The following is a 12,500-nucleotide window of genomic DNA, read 5'->3' on the forward strand; positions in this document are numbered from 1 at the left end:
TTTTTTTTTTTTGTCAGTAAGTGATTTAATAGGAGATTCATTACCAAAAAAAAAAAAAAAAACAACTTTTCAAAGTATGACTAATTTCACAAAATTAGTCATACCATTCCTTGTTAAATCAATCATTAATGCTACTTCATGTCTTAAATTTTTTTTTTTTTTTTTTTTGTAATTTTTTTTAATTCGCCCTAGCACTAGAACCACTGGTAAATTTGACTATTAATTCAATTTCATGAATTTGTTTCTCAGGATAGTTCTGATTGCTGTAAGTATTCATTATAATTTTCAACTGACCAGATAAGGTGCTTTCCTGGCTAGTCCCCCAGTAAGAACATGAGACATGACATGCAGCTGACCACAACGTCCCTGCTCCTGGACCTAGAAATCATGTAAGGGGTCTAGGTCCATAGGGGAAAGGCAGTCCAATGAGACTGACTGAACCCCCAATGAAAAATAATCCTCACTAATAGAGACACAGAACAATGGGGGTTAACACTTGTAACATCAATTGGTTATAATGTTATACCTAAGTCCCCTTTTTGGGCTCTGTGTTCTTGATAAAACTGGATCAAACCAATTTTTTGTCCAACTCAATCTCAATAATAGCATTCCAATATATATATATATATATATACACACACACACACACATACATACATACATACTTTCAAAATGCAGTATGTAAAATATCAGTATTTCATATACTACATTTTAGATAATTTTTCAACTAAAAAAATTACTGTTCACAGAGAAAAATCAAATGCAAGTGGTACTTCAATCCAAGGCTTTTAAATGAATTTCAAAATTTTTTTTGCAGTTAGGTAATAAAAAAAAAAAAAAAGTGTTGCATGCCACAGGCTGAAATGTCTCTAATACAGATAAAAGTTACATGGTAGTGACAAACCTAGCCAAGGTAATGACGTTACCACACTAAAGATTTCAGAGGTTGGAGAAGAGAAAGACTTACCTTTGTGAAAAAATTAACAGCACGAGTATGATCCATGCGAGAAGCTATTACCAGTAGTAGATCATTTAAGAGCATAGGTTTGTAGTCTAAGTAGAACTGTATTGCTTTATAATAAAGCTCAATATTAGCTACTTTAGTAATTATTTCTTTGAAGTGACCTTCCCTCCATGCTTCTGTTGGATGATTCATCATTGTTACTACAGCATTATCATATTCTTCATACTTATCATACAAAAAGACTAATTCTGCCCACAGATGAGCTTGTTCAGCTGCCCGCAGCACCTGTTATACATATAAAAAAAAATACAATCAGAATTAACACCATATTTTATTATAATATAATATAATAAAATTATATTATATAATTTTATTATATTATATTATATAAGCAGAAATACAATAAAATATAATATCTTGCCAAAAATTATTAACAATTGTCTAGTACAATACACTGGTTGGGAAAATGGGCATGGAATTAAATTATTTGTTGGTGGGAATAAATAAGTACAACTGAAAAGACAAAGTGGTGGATCAATTATTATATAAAAAAGATCATGACTGTAACCTCGTAGTGAAAAATATCTAGAAGTATGTGTATAACAATATTATAATTTAGAAGCATTTATAATACTGTACTACAAGCTAATATACTTTTTTCCTTTGAAAGGGGCTTCCTCTGAATCAATGCAATGGTGGCAACTTTGGAGGCCATTAAGACTGTTTCTAAAAATGATTTTTTTTTTTTTTTTTTTTTTTGGGAATACTGTTCACACACCACCTGATCACAGCTGCTTAAATGTGTGGAATGTCCATATAGTGATGGCCTTTCATGGCTCTTCTGAACCATGGGAAGAAATGTTCATGGTGACAAATCTGGAAAACATAGTGGATAAGACGATGACTTGTCTTTCAGACAAGTTGGATAGAGTGCTGTCTATACAAGGGTTGTGCAAGCATGAATTAATGTGCAAGACAAACCAATTTCTGGATTACTATATTTTACAACTGCAAGGACAATCTTTAATCATAACCCTTTTGCACTGGAAAAAGAGAATTTTTCAACTTCGGACCACACCATCCCCAAAAAAAATAAGCACGCATAACTTCACAACTAAGCTTCTTACAAAATGTTATATTACCATGGAACTTGTGTACATCTAAAAACAGATTTAACGTTCACCCATTACACACCCATCTCTATGTGCACCAGACTAACACTGGTCAAAAGATGTAAACAGGAATGAATGTGCAAGAATTTTCGGGGAATTGGGAAACTAAGTCTGCTTTGTGCATACATAAAGGAAGTAACAAGAACAGCAATTACCACAGATTAAAAGCAGTCCAAACTTTTGGAACTTAGCTTATATATTGAGGGAAAAGTTGCATCTTTTGCATAGCTATCTTATATGATTTTATTACCAAAGGTGTTGTTGTTGGTTTGTCTTTTTCTTTTTTTTTTTTAAATCTAACAGGAATTCTACAAATTGAACCAGGACTGATTCCCAATAAAAATGCACCAGATTTTGGCCAGTATGTTTTGCCTATTCATTGCAAATTCAATGTCTAGATGTATGCTAGATTTGTGGCAGAGGTGCACATGGGCATGCATACAGTTTTTTGTATGGATAATCTAAACCAGAATCTGGTAATCTTTTTCCCATCATATGAGCTACTTTAAAAATAAACAGGGTATACCTAAAATCAAATTATCATTTTACAGATTACCTCTATCCTAAATGAAATACTATTCTCATTGTCATAATAATTTTCTATTATTATTAACACACGTGCGCGTTAATAATAAGTGTTATTATTGGCATGGGTGTCCATCATCACAAGAGCTACTAAGGCAGAGGTTCCTGAACTTTCTCGGTTCATGGGGCCCTTAGTGTCCCAGTAATTTTTTCACAGTGCCCCTAGGCCAAAAGAAATAACTAACACAGTGGTTTTCGACCTTTTAATATATACTTATATATTAATTTTATTCTTTATATAGAGGAACTAAATAAAGATCAATTATAGACCACCACAAAATTAAAAAGATATGGTACAATAGATAGTGTACACTTTTTATAATGATATAAATATATATTTTTTCAAAAAAAAAAAAAAAAAAAAACACACCTTAAACCAAAATTACATGGCACCCTAATGTGCCGCAGCACTCTGGTTGAAAACCACTGTACTAAGGCAATGTGGCTATCCATATTTTTATTTTAATTCCATTTATTAATACACTGTTTACATACATTCACTTATATACAAAACTTACATAAATTTATATACAATTATATATACATTTCTATTATCCAGGGCTTGTGTGTGTGTGTGTGTGTGTGTGTGTGTGTGTGTGTGTGTGTGTGTGTACGGGTATCATGGTGGCTCCAAGGCAGTACCCATCTCCACCTTTGTTGTCTGTGTTGGTGTAGAAACTCTAGGCCACTTTGCCACCAGGGAGCAGCGAACACCTGAGCAGCTGCCACCTGGTGCCCGTCCCTAGGCAAGATAAAACCGGCCTGGGTCTATTGTCCTATATGTGCTTATGTGCACAAAATCCCGCACCCACCGGAGGTAGTGCAGTCTATGAATAGCTGCGGATATTCATAGACTGCATGCAAGCAAATTCACATAGAAAGCAATAAATTAGCTCAGAATTTGTGGTAAAGCTGTTTTAAATAACTGCAAAACAGCCAGGTTTGCAAAACTTCCTATTATATGGTTTAGTGTCAACAGCTCCTGTAATAAGTTTCATAAACATTGCACAGTTGTTTGTATTAGTAATGGCCATATTGTGCAAGAAAGCCTAAGGCTTATGCAGCACCAGCCAAAAAATAAAAAACAATAATAAAATAAAATTAATTAATAAATAATAAAAGAAAAGGAAAGAGACAACACCTATGCATTTCCCTCCTCCCATAGGTAAAAAATTTTTTTTTTTTTATTTATTTATGTTTTTTTTGGCTGATGCTGTATAAGCTTGCTTTCTTGCATTGTTTGCCACTACTAGAAGAATTAATGAAAAATTAGAACTATCAAGTTGACCTTTAAATTCCCCAAACTGTCAAGCCTCAACCACCCATGTAGATAGCTTATTCTAGTCATTCATAACTCACTGGCTATATAAAACTTCCTGCAATCCAGTCTAAACATCTCTGCCCCCTCCCGTAACATTAATTTTTGCCCCTATAGTTCTAGAATCATTTATAACCGTAAAAATTTCTTGCTCACTCATTTTAATTTTGCCTCTCAGAGCCTCAAACATCTCAATCAAATCTCCCCTATGGCTTAAAATCTCTACCTCACTGTGTCAAATTCATCTGTTCTCTCTACCATTCTCCCAACTCCACTAATCACTTGGAGCTCTGACTTTCTCCAGTCCAACTTTCCTAACAGTGAAGTAACTTTCCTTGGTGATTTTAACATTCACAACTCCAGCTGGCTTCTGTTTTCTAGTCACACCGACCCAGCTGGTTGAGAAGCTGAGGTTTTCGCAATTACTAATGACTTTGCACAGATTGCTCATTTACCTACAAGAATACTGAACAATCCTAATCATACAGCCAACACACTTGATCTTTTTCTTACAAACAACCCTTCTAAGTACATGGCCGAGGTGAGTGGTCCTTTAGGCACCTACGATCACAACTTGGTGATTGTCTCTTCTTCAATGGAACCTTTATCTCATGGCTATTCCCAACCTCGTGTTATTTGGCATTACAAGAATGCAACATGGGATGACCTGCGAGATTTCTTTTTTTCTTTTCCTTGGTTGTACTACTGTTTCAAAACTTCTGATGTCAATGTTTGCTCAGATTGTGTCAGTGAAATTATTCTTGTAGGAATGGAATCCTTTATCCCACACTCCACTTTAAAATCTCATCCTTTATCTAAACCTTCGTTTTCCAATAAATGTGCTAAGGCCGTTCCAGGAGAAGAATGTTGCATATCGTAATTGGATTGTTTCCAATTCTTCAGTTTCATTTTCTGCCTACATCAATATTCGCAACAATTGTAAAGCAGTTATTAATCAGTCCAAACTAGATTTTGAACACACTAAGAGTAGAAAACTTGCTTCTTGCCCTAATGGTAGTCGAGCATTCTGGTCTCTTGCCAAAGCTATTGGCTGCAACTTTTGCCTATCTCTGCTCCCACCTATGTCAAAACCAGATGGTTCTGTTGTCACTTCGGCCAAGGATAAAGCTGACCTGCTAGTATCCCATTTTTCTTCCAACCCATGTATTAATGATCTTGGTAAAACACCTCCCACCATTCCCAACATGCTCCATTCAATGCCTCCTGTGGTATTCCATCAAATTGATGTCAGAAGGATTTTGACGAATCTTGATGCTAAGAAAGCTCCAGGTCCTGATGGTATTTCTCCACTTGTTCTCAAAACCTGTGCTCTGAACTTACTCCTGTTCTTTGCCGCCTTTTTTCACTTTCTTATTCCAAAGGTGTTTTTCCTTCTGCTTGGAAATTTGCTCATATCCAGCCAGTTCCTAAAAAGGGTGACAAATCCCTCCCATCCAATTATCGTTCCATTGCAATTACTTCTACTCTTTCTAAAGTAATGGAGAAATCAATTAATTGCCAACTTTTAAACTACCTAGAAACCTTTCGTCTGATCAATGATTGCCAGTATGGATTCTATCATTGTCAATCCACTGATGATATTCCTGGCTTATGTTACCCATTTATGGACAAATTCAATGGAAAAGCTCGGTGAAACAAGCAGTTGCTCTTGACATCTCAAAGGCTTTTGATCATGTTTGGCATAAATGTCTTCTAAACAAGCTTCCATTTTATGGTTTGCCAACTGTTTTTTGTAACTGGTTATACAGTTTTCTCTGATTGCTCACTGAGGGCGATGGTAGATGGCTCTGTCTTCTAACTTCTCCACTAATGCTGGTGTCTCCCAAGGTTCAGTTCTTTCCCCCACTCTTTTCCTCTTGTATATTAATGACCTTCTTCCATTGACTGGAAATCCTATCCATAGTTTTGCCGATGATAGCACATTGTATTCCACTTTCCATTTTGAGAAACCTTGCCCTGCTCAATCAGCTTAAACTTCTCGAATATCCACTACCAATTCCTTAACTGCCAATCTCCAAGTAATTCTCCAGCGGGGTAAAGACAACTTAGTTGATTTCAATCGTTCTAAAACTCAATCTTGTCTTATATCTCACAAAAAGGATTCTTCTGCTCCTATGCTTATCTTTGGTGACACTCCGATTTCTAGGCAAGTTGATATATCTCTTTTGGGGATTACCCTGACTTCTAATCTCTCTTGGCACAAGCACATCAGAAATTTTGCTTCTCTGCAGCTAAAAAACTTGGTTTTCTTTTGCTCTCGGTGTTACTTTTCTTCCAAACAGCTGTTCACTCTGTACAAATCGAATATTGTTCCCACATCTGGAGCAGTGCCCCCAAAACCTCTCTCAGACTTCTAGATTCTATTCAGAAGAGGCCAGTTATGTTACTTAATGACTCATCTCTAACAGAGTCTCTCTACTCTGTCTCATAGATGTACTGTTTCTGCTGCATGCCTTTTCTACAGATACTTCCATGGGCACTGTTCTTCTGAATTGGCTTCTAAAATTCCTGCTCTTTCAAAACAATCCGAACACATGCCAACATCAAACTCACAGAACCAACTTTTCATCTTCCCCGTTTATTCATTCAACTGCTGTTTTCTGGAACAACCTTCCTTCTTATATCTTTCCTGAAAACTACAGTCTTCAGAAGTTCAAATCTAATTTAAAAAAATACTCCTCTCGTCTTCTCAACCTCCAATACAAGCACGGTACTAAGTACTATAGGTTCTAATACCTCTCGTGTTTGGGATTTCATAAAAAAAATAAACCTTATTGAAAGACTTTGTTAAATCAGATTTAGCTTCGCACATACAAAGAAAAGAACAATAAAAGGAAATTCAGAAGATGATTCTAACAATGTTATAAAGCTGTGATTACAGAAGGATCAGATAAAAAATGCTTTCTTGAACCTGAATCAGTGGCAAGCACATTCATGTTCTTTAATGTATTGGCAATAGCATTAGTAGAGGCATACGATGCAATCTTATGCAGCATCAGCCAAAAAAAAACCTACCATTTCACCCTTCCATTCTTTCCAAATGCCTGTTAGCTCAGCCTTAAATTTATTTAGGCTATCAACTTCCACAACAAAAGATGGAAGTCTGTTCCACCAATCAACTACCCACTGGCTAAAGGAAAATTTCTGCACATCTATTCTACAACTGTCTTCCCTCAATTTGAGTCTGTGCCCCCTCAGGTTCTTAATCTGAGCAAGAGGAAGAATCCCATCAGCATTCAGCTTGCTCAACCCATTCAAGGCCTTATACACCTCAATCAGATCACCTCACAGGTGCCTACTCTCAAGGTGCTGCAATTTGCAAAACTTAAGCCTTTCTTGGTAAGAGCGCACCTTTTTTCCACTCACCAATCTTGTTGCCCTTCTTTGTACTCCTAGCAACTCTACATCCTTCCTAAAATGGCGCCTCTAGACTATTACACCGTACTCTAGGTGTGGCCTGACCATCGCCTTGTAAAACAGGATAATCACCTCCCTGTCCCTGATAGCAAAATTCCTATATATCGTTGACAAGACTCCATGACCTGCCCTAGCAGCCCCTCTGCACTGCTCAGCAAACTTCATATTTGATTGCACAGTTACCCCCAGGCCTTTTTCAATTTCCACTTTTCTGAGTGTAGTACCACACATGTAGAAGAAGTTATCAGGAATGATGCAGTTATTTACTGCTTTCATGGATTTTATATTCTCAATTTCAAGTTGTTCAGATTTTAAAAGGTCAATCAGTTTAAAGTACTGTGCTAGAGCACATTTGAATAAGGCAATTTGGAATGTCATATTTAGTTTATAATAGGACAGAGACAAATTAACAATGTAACTCCTAGGGTATTCGGAAAATAGTACTCACTTTTGGAATGTTAACTCTAGACCAGAAGAGTTCAAGGTGTTCTTTCATCTTGGAAGGCTTGTATTTGGAATATAAAATTGCTAATTCCGTAAACATTCCCATATGAGCTCTTTCCAAGCCTTAAAAAGGAATTTGCACACAAAAAAAAAAAAATTAAGATTTACAATTCTGAACACAATTTTACTATAAGCTAAATGAATCTTTCATAAACAGTTTAAATTTTCTATAATTGTTTACACTCCACAACCAAATTATACAGGATGTTTCATTTTAAAAGCAAACTCAAAAATGATCAAAGGAAAATAAATTTATTATCACAACAAATAGTAGTTTATGAACAATGCTAGAAGCATCCTCCACCATTACTAATAACAGTGGATTCTGGATTATTTGGGCCATTGGTTAATCGGGGCAAATCTTAAAAAACAGAACCCAGTCGAGAAAATAGCCAGGGTTTACTTCGCTTAATTGGGACAACATGCCGTTTAATCGGGGCAGGAGACTGCAGCACTGGAGATTACCCTACGATTGTCTCTAACCGTACCCCATGGTTCAGTCGGATTTCTGGAGGTGACAACCATAAAACAATTAGCAGTCACCTGTTTATTCGCTTTTGTTAGTGCAATCTATCATAAACAGATAGTAAACTCAATCTTACTGAATTTGCGATAATACCGACAGCTGGAATTCTGTGGGTTATTATCGTGAAATGTGTTTATACTTCCATGAAATCTTCAATCATGTAAAAAAATTAATTTTCAGAATCTTCTCTTCATTCTTATTTTTAAATCTTCGTAACTTGTTACTCTGTTCTCACTTGCGCATATTATGTTACTTGCAATTTGTGTGTGCTGTGTTCTTTGTTATTCATTGCTTATCTTTTTACTTTTAAATTTTAATCCCCACCCACAAATGTCAGTGAACAGAAATGTCAACTAGTTAGTATGTACACATTACAGTACATATTAATTAATTCGATTATTGCGTATATTCTTCTGATTTTCACGTATCATTTAATTTTTTAATTGGTAAGGTAATAAAGGGTAAATTTGTGCTTAATATATCTATTTTTATAGCCTGTGGATAACATTCTTCCTATTTTCGCTAATTAGAATCACTGTTTAATAGAATTAAAATTCATATCACAAACGTGATCACAGTGACCAGAGCTTACTACACATTGTATAGTGAATGGTACTTTACTATGGTGAGTCCATCGTAACGTTGTTGTTTTTATTTGGTTTTTAGGAGCATTAGCAACTAAGGCCACATTGCTCCAGGGATATGCGGTGGTCATTCCCTGACCTTTCCGCATCCTCCATATTTGGTGGCTCACGAGCTCGAACCCCAGTCTAATCAAGAAGCGTGTGCTACGCACTGCTGTTCCTGCTCACCTGGTTACGGAGGCGCCATCCATCGTAACGTGATTTGATTGAACAGTGAACCAATTGTAAAGCGGGAGTCCATTGTATTTTTAACTTTTTTTACGTGAAACTTCAGATAATTGGGGCAGCCGCTTAATCAGGCCAAAATTCACTAGTCCCGATGTGTCCCAAATAACTGGAATCGACTGTATATAAATTCATTAATTTGATCAGGTTGTGAGAAATACAAAGGGTGTGCATCAATACATACCCAATTATGTTCTCATAAGCTTTTAGCTTTAAAACCCCATAAAAAGAAATCTGAGGGTGTTAAAATCAGGAGACCTAGGTGGCTACCATAGTCTTTGTGATATAATTCAATCCGCAAACCCCCTTGAAACTTTTTGTAGTTGAGCATGCATTATGAGAGATTGTCTCATCCTGTTGGAGCCAGATGTCTCTTTCATTCTTCTCTAGCAATGCAATACGCTGTCATGTCTTTGTAAGCATCAGAGGTGAATTTCTTCAAAAACCACGGGCCTAACTATCCTTTGAGAATAGCTTTCAAACATCACAAGCTGATTTTTTGGGCATTTAAGGGGGTTTCATTAAAAAAAAAAAAAAAAATTACTGATTTTTTTTAATTAGAGTTCCACGTTCTCCATCAAAACTGATGGAGAAAGTGGAAGTTCCAACAATGTGTAAGAAAACTCCTTTCACGTTCCGTATTCCCGGGTGATTGACATTCAAAATTCTTTATTATCTTGAAAACTATAGCTTTTGCATGGATGGTTAGTGTTAGGGAATTTTAATAAACTTTGGTTGGTTGACAGACATGCTGATCAATTATATGCACAGTATATTCATTTACCAGTAATGATGCATGCAACTTGAATTCTCTTGCACGTTAGTTCTCTATATACCGTGCACTTCTGTATTGTACAAGCCTAATAGTTTGCGGTTTGTAATTTTATTTATTTTCTAATATGTATGCACATCTTTTTACAAAATGTTTATTCTACATGATTTTTTTTTTTCTTATTTTGAATTACTGCACTATTTAGCAAGATTTTACTTCTGATGGACAATTGTGGTATAGCAATACTGGCTGCATTCAGTATCAAATGCGTGGTTTGTTCTGTGACAGAATCAATACATTGGTGCTGAACTGGATGATTTGTTCATCAACTGAAATAATTTAAATTTGTTCCAATCTGCCTTAAAAAATTTCCACTTCACATATGCTTGAAGAACTCTATGGTTGTGGCCTGCTGATTATGATAGCTACTGATGGAAGCCTACTCAATGATCCATGTTGAAGGAAATGGACCATAATCTGCCAAACTGGTCCAGTGTGGGTTGGCAGATCGACCGTATTTAGCAGTTAGGGCTTGAACCCTGGTCTACTTAAAGAGTTTGTGCTACTGCACTCCCACTCAGCTACAGAGGCCTTACACTTGCATATAAACTATCAGCGAAGAGACAGTGTTGGCTGAGGTTGATTCTGTAGGGACAACCCAAAGGTCGTGGGTTCGAATCCCGCCTCGGGCTTCGATCAAAGTACAGTCAGTCCTCGTATAACACGTGTTTACACTACACGAATTCGATCATACGATTTATAAAAAGGGCACGATATCTTATATAACACTAACCGAATTCGTTTATGCACGATTCGCCTTTGTGTTTACAAGAAATGGCAGTCGAACGCGGAATCACCCCAACTGAACGCAACACGATGGGAATGAAGAGAAGATTCTGAAAATGTATTTATGTTTTTTTTTTATATATCAGTGAAGGGGAAACACATTTCGCCATAATAAGGTAAAAACCCACACAATTCCATCTATTGGTATTATCGCAAATGCAATTAGATGGAGTTTACTACCCGTTTATAGCAGAAACGCAACTGGAAATTGTTTTATGGTAGTAACCCCCAGAAATGTTTAGTAAAATGTGAGGTGTTAATCGTGTATCTCTGCCTTTACGGTGCGCAGCTTTGTTTATCGTGTATCTCTGCCTCTACATGCGCGCAGCTTTGTTTACGTGTATCAAGCGTGCCTCCTCATTTTGTAATTGTGCTTTATTCCCTAAAAATGAATAAAATACTTAAAAGGTGTGAAAAGGAACGGTCCTGGTGAAGACACTGCAGATTCAGAGAGAAAAAGAAAAGCAATATCGATAAACAGCGGCGGACTGGGTCAAAAATTCTTACCCGGGGAAATTTGTAGTGACCTCGTACTAGCATTTATGGCCAAAATCACACCGGCCTCCGGCCCACCGCAGTTTCCCCGGTAAGGTTTATGGCCAGTCCGCCTCTGTCGATAGAGAAAAAAAAATATGAAATTGTGAAACGCTCTGAGCGAAATGAAAGACTGTGTGATATTGCACGTGCTACAGGCCTAAATAAGGCAACGCCGAGAATTAGAAAGATGCATAAAAACAACTTTCATAGCAGGAACAACTCAAAGTGTAATTAAAATTCATTAGATCAAGACACAAAGAATTGGAAGAGATGGAACGGCTGTCATCTGTTTCGATAGAAAATCAAACAAAAAACAAGTTTGCTTACAATAGAATCAAAAGCATTAGCAATATTTTATTACGTAATAGTCATAATAAAATACTTACGTATTTTATTACAATTATTTATTGTGTTTGGTAAAGTTTTGGTAACAAATGTGTGTTCAATCTTGGGCGGTCCGCAACTAACCCTATTTTTCCCATAGAGCCTGTTGTTTATATTGCACGAGAGTTTCTAGGAACACAACTATCGTGCTATACGAGGACTGACTGAACTGCAAAAACCTTGGGAGGTGCATTATGACCACAGAAGCCTATGCGCCAACGACTAACTTAAAAAAAAAATAGTATTTAGGAATAAAGTTCAAATATGTCAAATGATTCTATTAATTTTTCTTTTAGGGAATACCCATAATGGATGGCAGTCATTAAAATTACTGAATAAGCTTTAAGGTTAGTTCTCTCATTCAGGAGTAATGCTATAAGTGGATGAGCAGCAAGTTGGGTTAGCTAAACAGAAAATAAAAAGGAAAGTTCTTTCCTTAGTTCTTACCACTTGTAAAGTGGAAGTTTCATAAACTTTAAGAGATTCCTTGCTGGGAAAATGTTTTGATAGCACTTTAAAGAAAGCACTAAGGTTACTTGGCCATGGAATGCTTGGTAGCAGAGAGCTATCACACCATCACTGCTA

At 36.4% G+C, this 12,500-nt stretch overlaps 1 protein-coding gene across 1 annotated transcript in view; it reads right to left on the bottom strand.

Annotated features, from left to right (window-relative positions):
• Window positions 1–12,500, bottom strand: part of Chc (clathrin heavy chain) — a 496,589-nt gene that overhangs the window by 56,981 nt on the left and 427,108 nt on the right. Inside the window, exons 25-26 of the mRNA XM_090369802.1 lie at window positions 7,926–8,044; window positions 968–1,249 (exon numbers count right to left, since the gene is read on the bottom strand). Coding sequence (XP_090225928.1) covers window positions 968–1,249; window positions 7,926–8,044 — 401 coding nt within the window. The remainder of the gene's footprint in view (window positions 1–967; window positions 1,250–7,925; window positions 8,045–12,500) is intronic.

Source organism: Mastigoproctus giganteus, chromosome 3 (genome assembly GCF_048544385.1).
Source record: "Mastigoproctus giganteus isolate SK-2022 chromosome 3, ASM4854438v1, whole genome shotgun sequence".
In the NCBI taxonomy this organism is placed as follows: domain Eukaryota; kingdom Metazoa; phylum Arthropoda; class Arachnida; order Uropygi; family Thelyphonidae; genus Mastigoproctus; species Mastigoproctus giganteus.